Below are 24,361 nucleotides of genomic sequence, written 5' to 3'. Positions count from 1 at the left end.
GCATAAATTTATCGCAGACAGAATTTCAACGACATCTGATATTAAGACTTTCAAATAACGTAATATTTCCTTCCATGTTACTAATATCTAATATCAGACTAACATTGTCATATATTTTTACTCCAAGAAAACCGCAACACCAACTATAAATCATCCACGACCACTACAGGGAAAAATGTGACATATTGCGGTTATCTCTACAATGTAAAAACATTATTTAATAACAAATTTCGCTTCTTAGATAAAATATGGGGATAATATAGCCCTACATATATTTAATATTTCTTTGCGAAAAAAAACGTAAATTGCAATACCAATAAGGAGATGCGTGCGCACTTATCCGCCTGTCCGTTCGCATGTTCAATCCGCAAAACTAATGGCCGAATTTCGACTAAATTTGGCATTGTAAATCTACTCAAAAATTAAGATAATTCAACTTGGTCCGTAGGCCAGCTACTATGTATGGCTTCCGACTAGAAATGTACCGATCTTTGTTTAAAAAAATACTCATAAAAATAGACAGGCCCACACGGTAGAAAGTACAGACTTCATTAACATTTACATTTTTTTTAAGCAAGTAGTTAACGAAACACGGGAAAGAATGTGAGATTTTAAGTTCTCGTGACCGTGAAGATGTCGAATGTGTTCTTCTTGTGAGATTTGTGATTTTCAAGGCGGTGGGGATGATCATGTACTGGGCTTTGGCAGATGCCAGCATTTTGAACAAGCATTCTGTCTCCATCTGCAGGGCGGAGGATGAAGACATTACATTTCTCCGAAACATTTATATTTACCTACGAGTGAACACGGCGCCAAAACCTAATAGAAAAACAGCTTTGTCATTTCGGAAAAACACCTCATGAAAAATAGTTGACCTGGCTTTATAGTCACAGTGACAACGTTAGGCTTTCCTTGAACGGACGGACTGACAATGTCGTCTCTGTACACGACCGGAGGCGGTTTGTGAATTCAGTCAGTGCTTGTGTTGCCTGGCAACTGTGTAAGCAGTCCACTATGCACAACAACAATGTTGACAAGAACTCAACCACTTGTTACGGGTCCCCAATTAACTTCAGATATTTAATTAATTAAAGACCACCGCACAGTGGGAATTGGTGTTCCTGTGTGGTATGGACGGTAAGTTTTGCTGCGAGTATAATGATTACGATCAGAGATGGCGGCTTAGGGATTTTGATGATGCCTACATGAAAATTCCGGTCTGTAAAATGCAAGTAGCAACTGTGGGAGAATTAACATTTTATATAAATTTTTAATACTTTCAACGCGATTTGCAAACATAATGTTGCGACAATTTGCATTCCCGTTCAAACAAAATTGTCATTCTCACCAACTTCGAAGGGCCATAGGACGTTAATAAATAAATAAACAAATAAATAAATACTAGGCATAAATAAAATATAAATCGTGCAACCCTGGTCCACTGAGTTACTCAGTTGGCGCGTTTTTGAATACGTAAGCAAGTGAACAAAGGAAAATGCCTTATCGGACACATCAGTTCAGTATTTCATAGGAACAAACTATCGTTTATTTATTCGTTGGTCACCATGTTGATCGGGCGTCATATATCAAAGTTTAGGCTAAAGTTCAAACTCTGTGCTCACAATTCCACTTCTTGCTACAACTTCACTTGTTTTGTGAGCTCATCCTAGTGTATGTTGGTGTCGAAAGTTATTGTGATAGAGCTGGGATTGGACAAAACGTAACAGGTAAACCTAGTAATATCCAGTGTGATATTCCTTGAGTGAAGATATAATTCGAATAACGTCAATAAATATCACTGCATGCCTACAAAAAATTAACAAATCACGTATTTGTAGTGTCTGATCCATACTTATTTGCCTATTCCCATGTTTCATTTGCGAAATTTCGAGCATATCTAATATTTTTATACTGGAGTTCTTCTGGAGGAATTTGTAGCCCGAATGTGGTATCAGTTCACATGAATCTAACATAACTCATATCGTTAGACTCCAGGTTTTCACGGCACCAGTAGCTCACATTTCACAAGACGTCCTGGCCTAATTTTAATACTTTACTCAAGAACGGATCATTAAACAAAATATTTTTTCATGACATAAAATGCTTGACTTATTAATATCTGGAACTGTTACGAGGATTATTTTCTTTTCGATATGGCTAATATTTGCAAAAAAAAAAAATTCTGACTTATAAGGTAGTATATTTGCGTCATATTGTGAATTAGGTTAATATTTTAATATTTTCCGTCAAATCACAATTTTTAATAAGATAATAAAATATAAAATATTTGGAACGTTCCAATTTGTAAATCGATCATTCGATGCGGAACGTGAAATGATATTTTAAATATTTTATATTTTATTATCTTATTAACAATTCTGATTTGACGGAAAATATTAAAATATTAATTCTGACTATATAGTGCAGTGTTTTTACCGTTACTCTGCAGGCTAAATTTCTTTCAGCAATAAAATCACAGGCAACCTATTACGTATGCAAAGTCATGAAAAACCTGCTCTATTGGAGTGCATGCCCATGAAGATCATTGCATAGATTTATGATCATTATACTCACCACTAAGCCTTTTACAAGGAAATTCGCAATTTTTCGAAAATATATATGACATTTTCTATAGTAGATGTATATGTGCTATATATTTTATTGTTACATTACTCGTAACTGGAAACATTTTTCAACACGTTGCTATTTTAAGACATTAGAATTCATTTCAGTCTTGTCGGAGTTAGTTCTACCAAAACTTTTCACAGAAAAATTTGTTGAGATTTATACATATCAGGATAAAGTAACTTCCACTATCTAACAGCAAAGTTACTGCACATAACGGAAGGATAAAATGTAGAGAGACGGAAATAAAAACAAATAAAATAAGGAAAAAGAATAAATGTGCAATATATGTGACGTGTCTAGATAAGAGCTGTATGTTATACTTCAGACCGTAACGTTCTTCAAAGCGAAGCAGATGCTTTTAAAATAGAGTAATTAGTTTTCTTTCAAAACATGTGAGTCAATACGAAAACATAACTCCACTCGCGCTCTATCTTGACGTAGTCTGCATGACACCCGACCTTTGAAAGAGACAGTTATTTAACCTCGCAAGATGGCCTACAGCTTGCCAAGTTATATACGAGTGTCTCTCTCCAGTTCAGCGCACATTTTATAACACATAGTTCGATCTGTATCGGAGTGCAATCTGTAATTTAATTTAGCAACACAATAAATAATAACTGTAAAATCTTCATGAGGGGAATGATTGTAAGAATACCCCTCAATGACACATTCCCTATTTAAATTTGCTTTTCGTAATTCAATTCTAGGCTCAGTTACAACCCGTATCCTTCCTCTTTCCACACTCCATTACCTTGTGGCCAGTAGTTTAAACTTCACTTAAGGATTAACTCTCTTCCATCATTTTTACATATCCACATCACAAAACACAATTCTACTTGTATACGCATGTTACCGTCTCATGCGTGTGTTCACAGTGGTTACATATCACGTAAAAATTTTACTACTGTGCGCGGATCCATTTTAGCTGCCGATCCGAAGATACGAGTATCTGCAGCTCCATTTTTTGTAAATTCTCTACAAGAGTATAAAATTAATGAATAGCTGGGAGTAAGCAAACGGTCTACAAATATCAACTGGTTGTGATGACTTTAAAAACAATTTCATCCGTAATGGAATTTCAGTGTTTTGAAATTCATGGTATATAGAATAAGAAATACATTTTAGAAAAAATGAGAAACGTCCGCTTTTGATTTGAAACTTTCGCGGCGACTAAATTCGTTAAAATCTTCTAGGGCAAACAGCCGAGACAAATGGTTACACGAAAATATCCATCTTTGTTCCCATCATCAGGGTCCTGATGTGACCGGATGCCACACTGGCTGACTGCCCGAGAAGATTTTTATTAATGTCAGCTTTTGGTTCTATTGAACAACACTGCTAACAAAATCCTTTCAAGGGTTCACTTAAAAATGACGTTCAGTTTTTCAGATTTATATTTCTGGTGTAAACATGTTCCGGCAAAGAACGGCGAATGTGTTCGGACAAGGACGTATGCTGTTGCATGGAGCATTCGACACACATCCGGCGAGGCTGCCACGACGGTCAACTGTTTCCGTTATCCCTCTGTTCAACGACGTCAGAGATCGCTCATCCCGCATTCTCTTCCCTCTTCATAAGGTAGCCATTTCAACTCTTGTCATGTTCACAATACAAATAAAAACTCTTGACAAATAACACCTCTTGGTATTACAGAAAGAAAATAGCTGCTTTCCGTGCAAGAAAAGCCTAAGCATACACTTCCTGTTATTCAAGGACATTAATCCGCAAAGCCTTTTCAATCTATTTACAAAGAGTTGCACTTTTTCATATTTTACAGGTAGGCACCTAATATGACATTAATTCGTTGGACAGCAGTGATTAGCAACTGCACATCACAACCACTTTCAGCAAACTCATTTTGCCCCAGAGAAGAGATTCTTTCACGCATTTCATTTTCTTCTCAAAATAAATTAATCATTAATTTCTTTACACAATAAACAAACATCTTTGTAACGAAGAGTAGGCATGCTTTGGGAGGGGGGGGGGGTTACGATCCGATCCCTAATTTCACCATTTTTAAGAGACAAAATTAATTAACTTTGAGGTAATGTCAAGGAAAATTCAAAACGCCAAACACCAAAGAAGCAGAAATATTGGCATCTGTCTGAAGTCCGCGCGGTTTTACAACCCAGATGACTAACATCGACATCTTTGTGAAAACTCAAATTTCAAACAATGACTGTTTTACGAAGCAGTGCTTAAAGACATATTAAATTACTGCAATTTTCTATATTATGGATGAGACCAGCAACAAGTCGGGTCATAGAAGAAACGGGGGAGGGGCTTGTTCCAGTGGTCATACTGACCTAATACGGAAACGACGAAAGGTCAATGTTTTCAAAGTGTCCTTCAAAGATGTCCATACGTCTTTTCATTTAATTGATAAAATTCTTCAACAAAGTTATCGAGTTCTTTTTACACAGGGAATTCTGTGAATACACCATAAATTACTTTAAGACCTCGTCTAGCAATAGGAAATCTAATACATATTTCAAAGTATACCTTAAGCTAAGATAAAAATTTTCCTGGTGCTTAATTAAGTACCACGTAAGGCGGATAAATTCGTAACTTCGACAACAGATGGGGATGAATGATTAGCTTGACGCCCCAGCCGTCTTAACATCGAGGTAAACACACCATGCATCTGGATATGAGGCTAGGTATGGTCCCATGTCCGGTATAGACCAGGTGACGAAGAGAAAGATCCTGTCAGGAATCGAATTCCGGTAATCCAGCCGGCAGCGTAATCACTATACTGACCGTCCTTCCTCGGCTCTCTCCTCTTATCAACTGAGAAGCTGTGTTTCGCCTAGATTTCGCTCGTCCTCAAGGAACTCTTTACATTGTTCTACTTCATTTATGAGGTCTTTGCACTCAGCTGGCTTTGCTGCTGGTACATAGGAATTTCTGGGTGATAAAGCCTAAGAAGTTGTAGGGAGAGAGTTTCCGGACTTAAATTCCAGACATTCATTTGCTGTGCTTGGGAAAAGACAGGAGTTACTTGATGAAATTTCTTCTGTACAATTAAAATTCTTCAGCAGGACGTTATGGTTAGTTTCCTTGAGCACGTCGGCCACTACAGGAATTTTGTAGTACGATGAAAGCAAACTAAATGCTAATTCTTAAACAGTGCCAGCTCAGATTGGCAAAAATATACATCCTTGAATTGTCTGTTCTGAGAGATATCAACTCAAGTATAATGCAACACCTTCATTTCTACACCCGTACACTTATTTACCCAACCTTCACATTTCTGACTCCGAATCCTAAGGCATGCTGGGTTTTTTTCTGTCGGAACAGCTACTAAATAGGACAGAGACGCTTACGTACATGAACATCATTATCCCACGAAAAAAGTATAATAAAGATTTACAAAAATAAGTAAGTTTCATTGCACATATTCCCCATTTATTTTTATTTTTGTAAAATGTTCTAAGAATCCTGCAGTTACATGTTTCTGAAAAGGCATAAAGTTCAGCTCTTGAGAGATGTTGGGACTGTTAACGGCATCTGCCAGTGATCTTCTCAAATTCCAAATAAATTCGGGACAGATATATCTCGTTCGTAGTATACAAAGAGTTAATCTGATAATTTCACAGTTGTTTTTTCAGCTCCTGTCATGTCTGATAACATTTTGTACTGCAGTGCGTGCGTCGGGAGTCGCATCGAGGACTCCAGACCGGTATTGAGCATCGCAAGCCAATGTTCACTGACCGCAGTCAGCTGCAGTACGCTCGCAGACTGGTCATCAAGCTGGGGAGCGCAGTCATCACGCGAGAGGATGAACACGGTCTGGCCCTCGGAAGACTCGCATCGATTGTTGAACAGGTACAACAGCCATGGCGATCTTCGATGTTTTACGCGGCTCGACTTATTTCTCGAATTATGAATGATACGGGGCTCAAAATGTCTCAGATTTTAATAAATTTTGTATCTGAAAGGCATATAAAATATCTGATTTTCTACCGCTGTCTGGTAAATGTTTACCAATGCTTCAGAGGTGCTTGCTGCCTGTATCATCAGGACTTTCATCGTCGTCCTCATGATGAACTATTTTGACTCTGAAAATAAATAACATCTGGGATTTTGCACCGTGCAGTCTCGTAGAAATTGACCGACGTTTCAGACTTGCTTACTGCCTCCACCTTCCAATAGTTATCTTCATAGTCGCCGTCGTGAGACTCCGAAATCCCATGTCTTTTGAATTTCTTCCGCATCTGCGCTCATAAACTCTCATAACAGGACCACTATAATGCCTCTTGATTAACAATACATCTGGACGTTGGTTTTATTTTTTATATGAAAATAACCTGTTTAAAATCAGCATAAGAATAGGTCCCTATTTTGTTGGCAGGTCGCTGAATGTCATCTGGAGGGCAGGGAGTGTATCATGGTAACTAGCGGTGCCGTGGCTTTCGGTAAACAGAAGATGGCTCAAGAATTGCTCATGTCTCTTAGTATGAGGGAGACACTGTCGCCAAAAGACCACACCAGAGAGGTGAGAAATAAAGCACAGAGGTAATATTAAGACAATCAATCGATAAGAAACGCGATATATTATATTAAATTAATCCTTTAATCCAATTCTTTCCTAACAACCGTACATACGAATTTGAAATTGTGGGTTTGCGTGTTCGTTCGCTTATAGCTCCAGAAGGGACAAATCAGATTGCACCGATCATTATTTTTTGAGACCAGTAATAGATCACATGATGGACAAAACTCAGGAAAATTGTCCTGAGTTCGATTCCCGCTTCCCATAGTTCGGAAACTAAGAACAATATAAGAATGGCGCCTAGATCAAAGTCAGTTAATTTAAAGATGAGATTATAGAAACAAAGAAGAGAAACCAGAGAAATTACCCTACGTTCGATTCCCAGTGAAGATGATTTCTGTGCCTCTGAAAATAAGCACAACAAAAGAATGTCAAATTGACCAAAGCAGCGTGTCCCGAAAAGGAGATTACATGAACAACCGCCACCTCACCGAGAACTGAACTGGGTTTGAGTCCTGTAGAAGAAATTTTATTTAGCTCCAAAACTAAGGACAAGATAAGAATAGCGCCAAGGCAAAATTTGTTCGTTCCAGAGAGGAGATTACAGGATCTAAGATCACAAACCCAAAGTCCGTCCTGGATCGGAGTATCGGTGAAGAGTCTGTGTTTAGTGATAATTCTTTCTATAATATTCAACCTTCGGGAGAATAACCCACGGCGATAGGCCAAACGATACGCGTTGCGACCCCGACACATGATGGCATCTTTGGTGCAGATTAATCTCACAAGCGTCACGACGCCCACCGTCGCAACGTCGACTACAATTCTAAATCAAACCAAAAGGAGCATTGAGACGCCATACCTCACGATCCTCACAAATCAACACTGCGAGTCGAGACTCCGACAAAAGATTCCACATACAGCACAAATGAGCCCAAGTGCAGGATATTTTCCACCATTCGCAAAAATTTATTTAATTATTTTCTAATTCTGACAGGAAATTCCTTTTCTTTACTTACAAATTCTACTAAGCACGATACAGAATTGTTTATACGAACAGGAATAAATATTACTGAGAGTGTTTTCCGTTAAACTCTTTCTTTTATTCCGTTTCCACTTCAAACACTTTAGCAGATGGAAAATTCTTATATAAATAAGAGGAAAATGCATACTATTATGATACAAATTGGTTTTCAGTGTTTTGTGAAAAGATTGTGAAAATTGCGTTTTTTACACTTGTATGTGTATTTTAAAGAAGACAGTTCTGGGATGTTGCGCCGTGTAGTCTCGTAGAAATTGACCGACCGACGTCGTGATGCTCTGAAAATTCGATCACGTTCTACAAGAACACAGCGCCAAAATACCAGAAGACAGGGTACAGTAGAATGTTTTCATTTTTCAGAACACTGGGAAACTGCTTGATGCTCGAGCAGCAGCTGCGGTCGGCCAATCTGGCCTCATGTCTCTGTACGAAGCCATGTTCTCTCAATACGGGATCAAGATCGCTCAGGTAACCCACCTACATTGTTGCATACTGACACAATTGTACTATACCCTAGCGTTATGGTTATCGACTGTCTCCGATCTAAGCCACTTGCTCTACATCGCTACCCTACAGGCCGTGTGACAAACAGCTGTTTTCTGACCTGACATCTGTTGAATAGCCTTGAGGTCAAAGGTTAAATTATGTTATTCGTGGATCACTGGCGAGTGGTGTGATTTCATTCACCATTCATTTCTGAAGAAACATAGGCTAAGACCATCAAGTGGTTATGTGTGTGTGACGGTATGTAAATTTGATAAGTTTTTAAAGAATAAAAAAGTTTTCACTTCGTATGAACTCCTTGTCACTGGAGACTTCTCCATTTCCTGTTCCGTCTTAGAAACACAAGTGTATTATTTTATGTGTTCTTTGTACGAAGTGCACAGCGAGAACACGTTATGGTAGAATCATGTCCGTCCATCTATCCGTCCGTCCAATCGATTCAACACGAAAACCACTTGACGGATTTGGATGAAATTTGACGTGCATTTTGTGCTATTCTGCACGACCTCAAAATCGTATTTTGAATATCCTACGAGCGGTGATAACAAAACGATGCATGAGGAAAGTCGTGAGGTAGACAATGTAGTGCTGCAACCTGGTGGCCAAAATGGGAGCTATCGAACACTGCGGGTTTAATACCTCCGATTGTACTTTACAAAAGACGTATGAGGATATTACTTGCATTCCGGTACGGATCACAATTTCCTAGGTTGTATTTTTGCGGTTAAACACAGCTTGTTATATCACAAAACATCAATATCATAATTTTTTTACGTGACATATAAAACTTATATCGGTAAGTGTATTTCTCATGCAACTTAACAATTACATAAAATGTTAAAATATTAAAATATATATAAGACTTGTGCTGAGAGTTAAAATAATATATTAATATTAAAAGTGTGGCTGCAAATGTGTTAACAGGCCATATCTAAGTATGTGTACGGAACCTCGTAATGAAGCCGTGTTGCATTTCCTTTGAAGTTGAAAATAAATAGTTAAATAAAATTTAGATCAACTTCGCGCTTCAAACACGTTCTTTCATTATCAGGAGAAGAGGAAAAATTCTTTGAGCCTTCGACCTACCAAACGATTCTCTGCATCCTTCAAGAAAATCAGTGTCTCTTACTCCCCCCCCCCCCCCCCCATTATTCTTCTCTATCTCCTGTTCTTCTACTGTCCATTATACCTTTATTCTCTCCCGAGGCCCTAAAAGGTTTGCTAAAAGTACTTCAGATATTCTGCTTCCCGAATGTTTTGTGCAGGTGCTGGTCACGAAGCCGGACTTCTACAACGAAGAGACGCGGCGAAATCTGTTCAGCACGTTGTCGGAACTCATAAGCCTCAATATCGTGCCTATCATCAACACAAACGATGCAGTAACGCCTCCACCGCAGATAGATGAGGAAATCGCCAAAGGTTCAATGAAGGTTAGCACTAGACCTCCTGGTCTTCAACTTTTAAAACTCTACTGTGCGCACTGTAGGAATAAACTGAAGACAGCAATCTTCAGACTCACCGCCGTAAAAACCTCAAATCTTACACAGGAATAAGTTCTACCTACTGCGGGTGTAGTTATAATTGTCGCAAGATATCAAACACACACGTTGCAGGCCATCCAGCCGAGGTTCGGGGACGAAGGGGAAGTGATGTTGCATTGCCCATCCACGTCGGTAGAGACCTCGGCACTAGGTAGATGTGAGTTGTAAATTAAACACTTAAGTGGCTTTTTGTTGATAAAACCCATGTATCTATCTGCCAATGGAACAAGAGGTTCGGTGGGCCCAGAGCCGACGTGGATGTGTGGGCAAAAAAATATCTGCCTGCTCAAGGAATCGAATTCCTGTCGTTCGGCCAGAAGTCAATCACTTTAGTCAATAGGCCAAGACCCAAGTCATCCCGAGAACATCAGGCACAAAGAAAGTGCCAGTTTTATTTTGTTTTATTTTGTCATTGTTTGCGTTCTCCTCGTTCGGTCTTTCTCCTTTTTCAGACATAATTGTGCGTTTAGGGACCGCTAGAAGCATATAATGGATAGGCCTACTCTGAGGTAATTAGAGACTTCGCTGTGCATGGAACCTTATCACAAGGACGTAGCGTGTCTCTTTCATAGACTAGCAGTTCACTTGTATTGTTGTTTGATCTGAGGTTCTCACGGCCGTGAAGATGACAATAGCGTTTTTCTCGGGAATAGCACAGTGCAGACTCCAGGTTGATATCAGCGTTTCGGATAAACATACCGTCTCCATCTTCAGAACTGGTGACAGCATGTATTTTACGATCGCTGGTAATTGCCTATGAGTCTACGTGGCTTCATAACCAAAATGAGCGACGCAATTTGTGCTGTTATTTCCAGAACCGCATGGGAGCTATCAGCCTCAAGGACAACGACAGCTTGGCGGCCATGCTGGCTGCAGAAGTACAGGCGGACCTGCTGGTCCTTATGTCTGATGTGGACGGGATCTATACGAAGCCCCCTTCACAGGAAGGAGCTCGGCTTCTATGGACCTACACTCCGGACATGAACGATCTTGTCAAATTCGGCAAAAAATCTCGCGTCGGTACAGGAGGGATGGATTCCAAGGTAAACCGAACAGCTGAACTGAACGTGCAAGAAGTAATCTAATACAACAGCCATTTTAATTTCCTTATTTTGTAAGGATAGAGAGACTTATAGTATTAAAATGTCTACCCCCGCATAACAATTTTTTAATCATCCGACGGATTTTCATTAAACCTCATGCCACTAGGTAGAATAGACCTATTATTAATATGGCTGTCATTTGAATTTGTGAGGTTAGATCGTCAATATACAGTCTCAAACTTTGTTTAGTTACAGATCTTCGAAAAACACGAAACTGACGTTGGGTCACTCTTTCTGCACACCGCATATTAACAGCATGGAGTTCAGATTCGTGTCTCACTCCAACAGACGCAAACTTTTGGATTCACGGAAGTAAAACTGTGTGTTCAATGTCATCAACACGGACTTCTCAGTCGGGATCTTTCTTTCAGTGTCAGCTAAAGTGGTCGGATTCTAATTATTCTCACACACGAGTATGTAAATTAGTATGCGTCATGGAAATGTGCGAGATCAGAGCACGATGTAACAGTACAACAGATACGGATTAGCAGTCACCAGATCCACAGCGAGTAGCGCAGGTCATGTCCGCTTGTGATGGATTATGATATCGATCGGTTCAAAACAGTTCACACACACACACACACACACACATACACGCTGACCCAGTATATCAATATTATTCTTCCATCAACACTTAGGTCTTACGAGTGGCCTCTTCCTCTCAGATTTTGAACCAAACATTTCTACACAATTTTCATCTGCCCAATGAGTGTCCATCTCATCTTCTGTGATTTCATCATCCTAATAATATTTGATAATGAGTATAAAGTATGGAGCTACTCATTAAGCAGTTTTCTCCAGCCTCTCATCACTAAATTCCTCTTGGATCCAAATATTTCACCCTCAATCTACGTTTCTTTCTGCAATTCTGTAGCAGTATTCTCGTGTTATTAAGATAGTAGATAATTTATTTTAATTAACCCCGTGAAGTCCAGTGGTAAACATATATACCACCTGCTTTAACAATCAGGAACCGTGTAATTTGTTTCTATGTTCTTTACGATTCTCACAGTAAACAGGTATTTTCTTAAACATCGTTAACCAGCTGCAGTAAGTTGTTTCCTCTGCGATACAGACTGGATTATTAAATATTATTTAGACGAACTTCAGCTTCAAAGGGTTAATGAAGGTAATATTGTTCGTGTACCGTGGAATCCACACCACACGAACAAAAGGGCTTTATTCTTTTCATTTTATTTATCGCATTACTGCGTTAAAGGTGAAGTCTGCAGCGTGGGCTCTGGAGCGAGGAGTGTGTGTTGTAGTCTGCAATGGAATGCAGGACAACGCAATAAAGACCATTCTGCGTGGCAGAAGAATAGGGACCTTCTTCACCTACAGCGGCAGCAACGGAGGAAACGCTGCCACAGACATTCTCGCCGAGAACGGTAAGTTACGTGAACATGGGATTTTGCAAATTCTTTTACGTGTGATATGGCCTGAGCCTGGACTACAGCCTATACAGAATTTGGAATTAAAGGCAGTATGAAATTCTCGAAATAGTCGGACTTCCCAAGAAAAATTCCTACACGATAAAATTTAAAAAAATGCAATTCACAATATTTAACCCTTTCGATTCTCAATTATCTTTCAAGCGGTACTATATTTCTTACACATTTCCAGAACACCTAGCAATTATTAAACACGCTAAAGTACAAGACATACCAGTACAGATTTATTTCACTCACTGTAACTAACCGCACAGAGCAGAGTCCTTAAAAAGGAAATAGTCGCATAGCTAGTCAAAAAACGTTTACCCTTTATGGAATCACAATGTTCATTACCGAGTCCACAAAATCCCACCATCAGTTCCAGATGACTCTAAAGCATATTAAATTTCCGATTAATATTGCTCAAATGCCTCTGTTTGTATCGATTTAAACGTTAAAGGTCGAGGCTGTCGTCGACTGGACGCGAAAAAAGCCACCTGACACGTACTGTGAATACAGAATAGCATGGAAACACCGTGAAGACACCTCTAACTACACAAATGAAGACTGTCCATTAATTTTCATTATCGTTTGCAGGGACCTGATACTGTGCTACGTACTTGCATGATATTTATCATGGACTCACATTATTCTTAATTACATTTTTGTGTCCCTTCCATTCTTCCCCAGCATAAACTAGACGCTTTTATCTCATTGAATGATTAATAACCCAATATACCCATACACTTCACAGTCACCCGCCTCCTTTCTGATACAGACTCTGTAACAGATGTGGACACTACGCATCATTTTCGAGAATCGGTTCGTTTGAATCTTATCAACAATCCGACCGAGTGCAAAAGACCCCTTTTTCTTTGTACCAAGTAAATAAAGCTAGGGAAATATTATTGAAATCCGTCTATACACAACAGTTTCACTTTATGTTTTTGATTGAATAAACCGAAACATGTCGCAAGTGAACCGAGTACAAGACAAAGCGAAACTGTTGTGCACTAATGGATTACAATAACATTTAATACAACCCTCACAACATCGAAAATTACTGTCAAAGTCTATCAAATCGTTTCTAAAATAATACTGTGCATGTAGGAAAATCCTAAATTATTAATTTACTTAAATTTAAATAAATTAATTTTGTTTTAAATTATAAATTAAAACACGGTATTAAATCATTTTATAAAATATATTGTTTTACACAAGAAGAGATTTCTTAGCTTAGTCGAATAATAAAACAATTAAAAACTTTTTTTAAAGAAACAAATGATGTAGGTCTTGAACAGAATATTTGCCGACGTCTTAGACGCGGGCTAATGGTGATCGTAAATGCTTCCTAAAGCTGTCCCCAGTTTGTGCAATTCCGGCCCTTCCATGAACGTGGCTCTAGAAACTCTTGAGTGGTCAGCGTCTCGCCCCGGCATCGCCGATCCCTCTGAATGGGAGACTAAATAGACCGCAGAATCGATTTGAACACAAAGTTTAGAAGAAAAATCCTTTACCTCTCCCGGAGATTAGACCTAGGAAAAACTGCATAATGACGAGCTTTGTAACTTATTTACACACAACCTCTGCATAACTATGTGTTTTCGTGTGTACCTGAAAATAGATGTAATATGCTACTCCGAAACCCTGGTCCCTACCTACACGTCCATACGGAGCCATAACCCATTAGATCGCCATAAACATACGATAACAATTCTGTTTATCATGTGTGTTTATTTGTACAGCCAGGAATGGTAGTCGGATTCTACAGGGATTAGCCCCAGAAGAGCGAGCCACTTGCATCTACACTCTGGCTGATTTGTTACTCAGCAAGGAAAAGGAAATCCTTGAAGCAAACGACAAGGATTTGGCAGAGGCCACAAAGAGCGGTCTCAACAAACCACTTCTATCCAGGTTGTCCTTAACACCTGCCAAACTGAAAAATCTGGCTATAGGTGACTATATATAAATCATGTCTCTAAGTTAATGCACCATAGATTTCTGAGACTCTGCGCGTAAGGCAACTGAAAGTGCACACGTAAATCATTGCACACAGCAATGACCTAGCCGTAATGCATGACCGTCTGCTTAATGGCTATGGAAAAGTGTGCAACTCATGGATCAGAGTCCACGATAAGCCGATATTCAAATATTACATATAGAATCACAAAATGTATTATTCATGTTAGCTTTGTAGGATTTTAGGTTTCCACGGCGGTAATTCTGAAGATGGCTGTCTTCTAGGTTGTTCCGTCGTGTAGAAGTTTATCGACGTTTCAGAGGTCCTTGCTGCCTCCATCATCAGGGCGATGAGTTACACGCCGCAACAACCCAGAAGAAAGCCATCTCCATGTTAACATTGTTTTTAATTCACACAATACTTCAGTAAGAATATTATGTACCCACATGTTTCGACACGAGTCTGTCATCTACAGTGCGTCGTACTTGTTTATTTAGTTTGCAACGTTCCCAGCTGTTTTGTGCATAAAATTATAGCTTTATAATCTTGTTATAAATGTACCATATTTATCCATCTGTGATATTAGTGGTTCATATTATTCTTATTTATGAATGTGTATTTACCGATTTACTGCTGCAATTATAATATAGAGTGTATCCTTATATATAAAGAATAAGTACGCATTTAGCAACGTAGATGAAACCCTCTTGCCAAAACATGTACCAACGTAATGTTATTGGTAACTCACGCTGAAGTGCTACGTAGATGGAAAACTATTTTAATGTTGGGTATTACCTAAGAAAGCAATTTGATTTGAAGAAGACACACGAACACAAATCTTCTAGAAATATGAGAAAAGCTATACTAAGTTTCAGGGTGGTTACTTCATAGGTCTTCGTCAGATCGCCGAAAGCAGCCACATCAACGTGAACAGAGTTCTGCGTCGTACCAGGCTGGCGCCAGGTTTGGACCTCACGCAGGTCACAGTGCCTATAGGAGTGTTACTGGTCATTTTCGAGTCACGGCCTGACTGTCTGCCTCAGGTATAAGTCACAGTATGAATATCATGCATAAAATAGTGTTGCTGGTTGCATTATAGTCACGGTCTGTCTGACCGAATGCATCAGCACTTCAGTCATTCATCCGCCTGCCAAAGTAAGAAAGATAACTCTCAGATAAATGCTGCAAGTCTTGTTAAAATCATGACCAAAGTTAGAATATATTTATAAATTTCGCAGGCTTCCATTTCAAGCACAGTTGTGACTATTAATACCACCTTCTTCAACATTCAGTGTCTGTATTTTATCCGCGGGGTGTATTTATAGGTTCGGTACAATTCTCCCGAGAAACAGCGATAATATACTTAAACAGCATTAACTAGGTGAGCTTTGTAGAGACGTTCTGTGTTTCTATAAGGTGAGAACCGAGATTTTAAACATTATTTACGTAAACATGACAGTACTTTCGACTTAAACACACTGGTTGGTTATAAGATCGAAGAATTCTGTGTAAGCCGCTCTGTCTTTGACTCACACAATTTTCAGTATCAACGTCCCTACCGTCTCTGATATGCAATTCACCATCTGCCACAAGACCTCACATCTTGTAACTTTAACTTCACTGTCTGAGAAATGGATGCCTCATGTAAAAATAATAGCCTCGGTTATTGCCTCCAGTCCTTTTCTCTCTCTTCTTTCATCTTGTTCGCTCTTACCTCTTCTGTTTCTCTCTTCCTTTCTGCTGTCTCTTTATTGTACACTACTCTCTTTCCTTGGTCAGTACTCCCGTTCCATATTCGGAATTTTCCAGGTTTGAACCATGACCCATAGGCTATTGTGGCAGAACCTCCGTGGTTTTCTCAATCCCCGGCAAGGTACGTTCAAGAACCAATCACCTCTTCGCTTCTCTTCAGTTTGGACGTATTTCATTCGGTCCGACCGTAACTGCTTCAGGTGTGAACCTGACCGCAGTGCCTCTGTGTGCCTCAGGTCGCCGCACTTGCTATTAGCTCCGCCAACGGGTTGCTGCTGAAAGGAGGTAGTGAGGCGGCCCATAGCAACAAAGCGCTAATGGAGCTGGTAAGGCAGGCGCTAGAAGCGGTGGGCGCCGGGAACGCCATCTCTCTTGTAAGTGACTACAGAGTTGTGCTCTCGGAATCCATGATTTAAACTTTGACCTCTACCTAGGGGCAAATAACGCGGTTACTTACACACATTTTCATATTTTATCGTGATAATATTAAATCCGTTTTAATGTATCTGGTTGCAACTACCTCATTCCTTTTCCCACCACATGTTCCACTCCTATTTCATAGACACGACTCATCTTAACGACAGATAAAACCCCTTCTCCCAGTCCCGACAACAGAACCCCAGATTTCAACAACAGTTTCACCAAAGACGCTTGTGCTGCTTAAATCCTGTTCACGGATCTAATATCTATTTTCCTTTTCATAACTTTTTCTTGTTTTCAATATCAATAATGTAAATATTAGTACCATTCCTCGTGTGTGTCAATTATAACTGTACTCTTAAAGTAGCATAATATTTAGATTTTTTAAAGCAATGAGTATCAGACGGTCTAAACATGTAGCACGCATGAGCACAGAAATGTATACACATTTTTAGTTAAAAAGCATGAAAGAAACAAGCCACTATGGAGGCAAAGACAACTGTTTCCTGGGTTATAGCACCGTTTAGTCTCGTACAAGTTTACCGACGATTCAGAGGTCTTTGCTGCCTCCAACATCAAGGCGATGAGTTACCTCCAAAACGCTGATAAAATTCCAACAGGCCGTACGGCGCTACAATTCATCGTCACAGTGTCCTCTCGCTTCTCCTACAATTTCTTGCAGTGTTAACTCACAATTTTCGCCTTCTTTCTTCAGGTCTCGACACGCGAGGAGATCAGCGACTTGCTGTCACTGGAGGGTCACATCGACCTGATCATCCCGCGCGGTTCCTCGGAGCTAGTGCGTTCCATTCAAGACCAGAGTCACCACATTCCCGTCATGGGTCACGCTGAGGGCATATGCCACGTGTATGTGGACAACGAAGCAGACCTCGCCAAAGCTTTGAAAATAAGTGAGTGCCAGGGAAACGTATAAGAGGCCTTAGTCTTGTGCCACCTCAGCTTTCCACGGACCGGGCAGTTAACGGTCAGAATGTCGGTGTCCGTATTTTGAATTCCAAAGTCGTGTTGACTTGTAGGTAGATACGCAACATTCAGGAGAAACGAACTAATATAAAAAAAAAGTCAGGACGCTCTGTACATTTTGAATAATTCAAGTAAAAGTGTTGATGTTCCTGAAAATATATTTGCACGGACAGTCATGAAAAGCAATTAGATTTAAGTAATAATTATAAAAACATATTCGTATGCCTTTTCTTTTTGGTGTAATAATTTCAATTCATGCGCATAAAGCTTCATTTCGTTTTCGCAGTTCGCGACTCAAAGTGTGACTACCCGGCAGCCTGCAATGCCATGGAGACACTGCTCCTGCACGAGGACCTGGTGAAGAGCGGGTCGTCGTTCTTCACTGACGTGTGCACTATGCTCAAGAACGAAGGGGTGAGCACATCGCCCGAGTCTTAAATCACACCCTTAAAACTTAAAGCGCCAAGCCCAGTTAGATCGAAAGTAGAAAAGAAACCATTAATGCCAGTGTTAATTAGATTCCTTGTTCGGACTGTCCGCAATTTTGTATTGCTCCACGCAGCCGCCATCTTGTGGTGATAGCGATAATTTGGAACAATTAAACATTTCGATTCTATTTAAATCAAAGTTTAAACAACAACAAAAATTCAGTTGCATTGTTTGAATCTGTTGGGTTTCTGTAAGCCGACATTAAAAATACCAAGGCCGGGCCTCAGGTCACCATTTTCAATCTCAAAAACAGTGCTCCCGTCAATCTGTACCTTAGTCCTACTACAGACACCTAAAGAGAAAGTTTACCTATTAAATTTCTCCAGCTTGATTATGTTTCAGCTGAACGAACGGCTTGCACCAGAGACCCCGCTGAGAAGTTAATAGTCGCTTACCTAGTAAAGAACTTCCGCGTCCTTTATGGGATCCAAACGTTCATTACCGCTTTCACACGAGCTGTCACTTGTCCGTATCCCGAACCATGTCCTAATAATAAACCCTGATGAAGGAGGCAGTAAGAACCTCTGAAACGTCAGTCAATTTCTACTACACCACACAACGCAACATCCCTGAAGACAGTATCTTCATGCTCGTTGCCGTGCGAAGTGCATAACGTGGTTTTTGTTGCCAGGTGACAATCTACTCGGGCCCCAGACTGGCAGAGCAACTAACGTTTGGACCGCCTCGTGCGAAGTCACTCAAAACGGAGTACAGCGGCCTTGGGTGCACTATAGAGGTAGTGGGTGGGCTCGAGGAGGCCGTGGACCACATCCACACTTACGGCAGCGGTCACACTGACGTCATCGTGACACAAAATGGTAACTCTCGTCTTTCATTTCCTATATTCACGAAAGGGCAAAAGTTCAACGTAGGTAAATTTCCACCAGAGTACACGGCGCTACAATCCAGAAGACAGCCATCAACAAAAGTTGCGATATTCAGTTGTTGCAGCCGGTTTCACCACCGTCCACCTCCCGTAATACGAAGATTAAACATGAACAGAAATGACCTGTGGGGTTTCGTTCACACATGATTCCTGCCTTGCTGCGTATGTATCCATATTGAGTGTGGTCTAATCGAACATACATCATTAATGCTACAGCACGGCGTAAGCAGGAGTTTGGACACAATTTTCAATGGCGGTCTAACAGATATTATCGTAGCGTTTTCCCAACATCACTAGGTTCATACAAATACTTATAAGACATAATAATTACGCTTCCAAAACACCTTTTCGGGTTAATACTTGACGGGCGGATCAAATGTGCAACGTAAAAATAAAGAATTTCATCATTTCAGAGCTCATTATTTTAAAAACGGATATTCCAGCTTATATTCTATAAATGACTTTATTAAGGAATAATTCCCCGAACTTGTGTGTGCAACTCCTTGAAGGAATATTAAACAAACTTTTTCTTACAATATACTTAGAATCGATTATATCGGACAGTGCGTGAATATTTGTGAGGTCAGATAAATTATTTTAAAAATGTATAAACCTGCTCTATTAAAAGTTTATCTAGCTCCTCATACGCACATGCTATCGTAAAAGTAAAGTAAAGTTTATCCCACTATACGCCATGTAGGCGTTTGGGGTGAGTGGAGGTATAGCTCCTCTCTTCCTTGACCTCGGCACTAGATGGGGGTGAGTGGTCGGCAATACGCCCCGGCCGGCTTTACCCCCGGGAAAGGACCCCGGTACCCATTGTAGAGGAGGCTGGGTGGGCCCCAGAGCCGGTCTGGACGCAGAGGCTAGAGGAAAAATCCTCTGCCCCTGTCGGGGATCGAACCCCGGCCGTCCAGCCCGTAGCTAGTCACTATACTGACTGAGCTATCCCGGCTCATACGCACATGCTATCGTAAACCTTTTTAATACCTATATAAAACATATAAGCTTAAAAATTTCATTACTGATCATAAAATAAACACGAAAGATGGTATAAAGAATTTACTTAGTCTATATTTAACTTACTTCTAAGAGCAAAACTCAAACTTCTGCTTTGATTTTAGACCTGTATCAATTATCTGAATAGGTTATCAGTCGAATTTCAAAGCCATGAGGTATTAAAGTAAGAAATCAGTACTGTTGGGAAGTAATAAGTTCCTTTTGTTCACAGAGCAGAAAGCAACGTATTTTCAGACTCAAGTGGACAGCGCATGCGTATTCCTTAATGCTAGCTCAAGATTTGCTGACGGCTACAGATTTGGACTTGGTGAGTCAACAGCCTTGAAAATAAGGACAGAGATGGTCCTCGAAACGTCGGCGATTAATCACTGATAGCCCGAGAAGACTTTAATGAAAGCCGCCGTGAAAGCTTCACATCAGATGAATTTAGTTCATCACATGCTATTTCTTTAACATCAGTTTTAAAATTACCCTTTCATCTACGCCTACACCTCCTAATCTGTTACCTTCAAGTTTCACGACTAAAATGTATGCATTTTTCTCATAACTTCTACATGCCTCGCCCATCTCATACTTCTTGCACTGCATGAAATATAAATATCACAAATCCAAGAGCACAAATGTTTTATGTAAAGAAATTTCAGGGCGATCGCCTCAGGAGCGCCTCAAGTCCATTTAATGCCAAGGTCTAAATAAGTGGAGCATCACTTCCAGTTTCGTGCTTACAGGTGCTGAAGTCGGCATCAGTACCTCTCGTATTCATGCTCGAGGCCCCGTGGGTGTGGAAGGGTTGCTGACCACAAAGTGGGTGCTCAAGGGTGACGGCCATGCTGCGTCTGACTTTGCAGAGGGCGGATCTATGCAGTTCATCCACGAGTCTCTGCCCGTCAACTAAGCGACCAGCCACCCATAGCGAATATTCAACTATAAATCATCCACGTTTGAAAAAATAAAAGCCATAAAAATCAAATATAAATGTGAAATAAATTGATGTACCACATGTAGAATTTGAGGCTGTCACGGCGGTGATTACGAATATGTTTTATGGTTTACCAACGTTTCGTAGGTCCTTGCTGCCTCCATCATCAGGATGATGAGTGGACCTCTGAAATTATGGTAAACTTCTACCAGACTACACGACGCTACAACCCGGAAGACGGCCCAATCCACTGCATTTTCCTTGATCTGATTACCCAAATAATATTTGACGATGAGTATAAATTATAACGCTCCTCGCTATGTAATCTTCCCATCCATTTGTTACTTCATCCCTCTTGGGTGCAAACATTCTCCTCAGTAAATTACCTTACTCTAATATTCTCAATCTGTTTGACAGCAACCATAGTGCCTAGTGAATGTATATATAGGGTAACGCATCTATTTCGAGTAAGAAGACCTGTCACATTCAATATCTCTGACTCCCTCCTTCCTGGTTTTCTTCCACAAGAAAACAAGATTTCTGCTTAGGGTAACAGGTAACCAACACGAGACCAGAATTTCGCCATTATGTGATAGCATGTGTTTGTATGAGGTCTGAGGTTACTGCCTAGGAGGCCAGCACGAGCACTGTGAAATCTTACGACCTTGTGCTCATTAGACGTAAAACGTGGCGCCCCTGTGCAAGCGCGGTAAAGTGTCTTTCTGCCGTTAAACTTGGTTAGCAACTTAACCGTGTTACAGACTATGACTGCAAATTGTATTACCCTTCTAACTTACTGAAGAATGAAGACGAACTTCGTGGATCTGCAAAACAACGCCACTCACAACAAATATCTGGTTACAAGATTATTATATTATAATATAATATTCTTCCTTGAACATAGGAACCCTGATATCAGCCCTGAGGATCAAGGCAGTATGTTTCCCTGAAATGTTGGTAGGCCAAAATACACACACGTCCACATGGTGCTATAACCCAGAAGACCAACATCGACACATTCACCTTCGTGAGAACCTAAATCTCAAATTCTCAATGACAGAATGAACTACTGAAAGTTGTGGCACAGAAATAGTTTAAAGATCTTTACTTTAAACTTACATTCGCAGGATACATGTGCGGGCCGACATGTTTAATTTCAGTCATCTGCGGCCATGCTGTAATATGATGCTACATTGTCATCCCATTTAGTATAATGTATCTGTTTTTAAGAAGCCATGTCATTAATATCTGGTACATTATAATGAATATACTCAGATGAAGATTTCCGTCTTCTGGGTTGTTGCGCTGTGTAGTATGGTCGATGTTTGCCAACGTTTCAGAGGTCATACTGCCTCCGTCATCAGGGCGATGAGTATGAAGATTTCTGTCTTCTGGGTTGTTGCTCTGTGTAGTCTGATAGATGTTAACCAACGTTTCAGAGGTCATACTGCCTCCGTCATCAGAGTATGAAGATTTCTGTCTTCTGGGTTGTTGCGCTGTGTAGTCTGGTCGATGTTAACCAACGTTTCGGAGGTCATACTGCCTCCGTCATCAGGGCAATGAATATCATCAACCCAGAAGACGGAAATCTTCATACTCACCGCTGTGAGAACCTCAAGTCTTACAAATATACTCAGATGATCACCAACAATTTTATTCACTGACAGTGTCAACCATTAACAGAAGAAGAATGTATAGCGTTATTTATGAAGTTGACAAGGGAAATCCATCGGAAATAGTCAGTTCTATCAGAAGTTTTGGAAACGGGAACAACAATTTCTTTTTTATTACTCTGACAATTCTTCCGTATTCCAAACACAGACTGCAAGGTTTGTGTATCTGAGTACACTGTACTACTTTTTTATTTTTAACAAAGAAAACGGAATTGATTCGTTGCTATGGCAACCTTCAGGCTTACAATTTCCAATATGTATCAAGAAAATACATTCCTCTTCAGAACTCGTATGCATTATGTTATATTTAACTCAAATAACGTAAGGAATCGTAATGCTTAAAAAATTCATATTACATTTACCAGAGAACTCAACGGAAGTGACCGAGTACAAATGAAGGTATCCTTTTATCGATTTATGATCTTTTTGGAAGTAAACAGGTTTTTAAGGTCTCTGTGTGTAATTCAGTTCCACTTTTAAATTGACGTAAAAAAGTATTAAAACGTTAACCATATCTTGATATCTCATCACAACGAAATACCGTGAAGGCGCCAAGCCAGTATACAGATTCCGGGGACCAAGATTAACCCTTTACATCTTCTTAGCTTAGTAGCAGAGGACTGTACTGACTTTTCAACAAAACTTATGACTCTACTTTTGTGAACTATAATATTTTATTCGTGTTCGTCTACTGAAATTTGGGCGATATTTGTTGTAATTCAAGAGGACCGGAGGCAAATGAACACATTGTAGTTCCACTCCGTTAGTCCCTTGTATTTTTGTTGCCAGCTGCGTTTTGAATCTTTTCATATAGGGAGATTTTGTAACGCAAACCTAAGCACCTCCTGAAAGTTCTTAAAGTCGGCTCAAATGTCCGGAGAAATATCGGTATCTGGTTTATAAAAGCTGATTGCGTTCATCTAGATGTTGTCAGATGTGTAACGCTGTTCTGTACCGCGTTCCTGAAACTAATGTTGTTCGCTATCTGCTAGCTGCAAGCTCTGTTCTGCGGTTAGCCACATCGTTATCTTAAGTGAGTTGTTTCAAATTATCACAAAAGAGAGAATCGTGGCAAGAAACTTGCTCGCATTAGGAGACAAAAGGTTTCTTAGATAGAATAAATTATGTATGTCTGTCCTACTTGCGTCAGAGGTCTCAGAGAATGTATTCTACTACATGATGTTACACTTAAATTCCTTAGTTTCTGGTGTCACCGTTTTGCCGGAAATCTTAAGACAGAGGATCACTGAGTGGTACTACCTTACACCATTAGGTTGCAAGGCAGAGAAGCAGATAATCTACTCGATGTCTACTCTGCGTAATTCCCGAACTTACGATCTTTGCTGAAATCAACTGTGCGAAATAATACATTGTTTCTTTCGTCATTAAATTTTAATGTTTGGGAATTCAGTGTGTTACTTAAATGACAAGCTTCTTAACATTATCAACCTCTTAACTGTAATTAGAAACGACGTTTAGGAGACTGGAATCTGTTACCGTTCAGAGGCAAAACGT

General features: G+C 39.9%; 1 protein-coding gene across 2 annotated transcripts; it reads left to right on the top strand.

The window, feature by feature from the left end:
- The first annotated feature begins 1,570 nt into the window (after positions 1-1,570).
- Positions 1,571-23,132, top strand: P5CS (Delta[1]-pyrroline-5-carboxylate synthase). Of its 2 annotated transcripts, none has more exons than XM_022070867.2 (16): positions 1,571-1,727; positions 4,018-4,206; positions 6,274-6,456; positions 6,983-7,126; positions 8,526-8,633; positions 9,935-10,099; positions 11,026-11,253; positions 12,533-12,701; positions 14,489-14,698; positions 15,595-15,746; positions 16,692-16,829; positions 17,591-17,786; positions 18,146-18,273; positions 18,980-19,166; positions 20,466-20,561; positions 20,983-23,132. In XM_022070867.2, exons 2-16 carry the CDS (start codon positions 4,039-4,041, stop codon positions 21,147-21,149), a joined length of 2,439 nt encoding a protein of 812 aa, XP_021926559.1. In that variant the 5' UTR covers positions 1,571-1,727; positions 4,018-4,038; the 3' UTR covers positions 21,150-23,132. The 2 variants fall into 2 exon arrangements, with proteins under 2 accessions (XP_021926559.1, XP_021926558.1); XM_022070866.2 differs by having other exon boundaries at positions 1,580-1,727; positions 4,010-4,206.
- Positions 23,133-24,361: the final 1,229 nt, after the last annotated feature.

Source organism: Zootermopsis nevadensis, unplaced genomic scaffold (genome assembly GCF_977971745.1).
Source record: "Zootermopsis nevadensis isolate Lab colony 2312 unplaced genomic scaffold, Znev_1.0 Znev_ptg000001l, whole genome shotgun sequence".
NCBI lineage: Eukaryota > Metazoa > Arthropoda > Insecta > Blattodea > Termopsidae > Zootermopsis > Zootermopsis nevadensis.
This window is presented reverse-complemented; position numbering and strand designations above follow the sequence as displayed.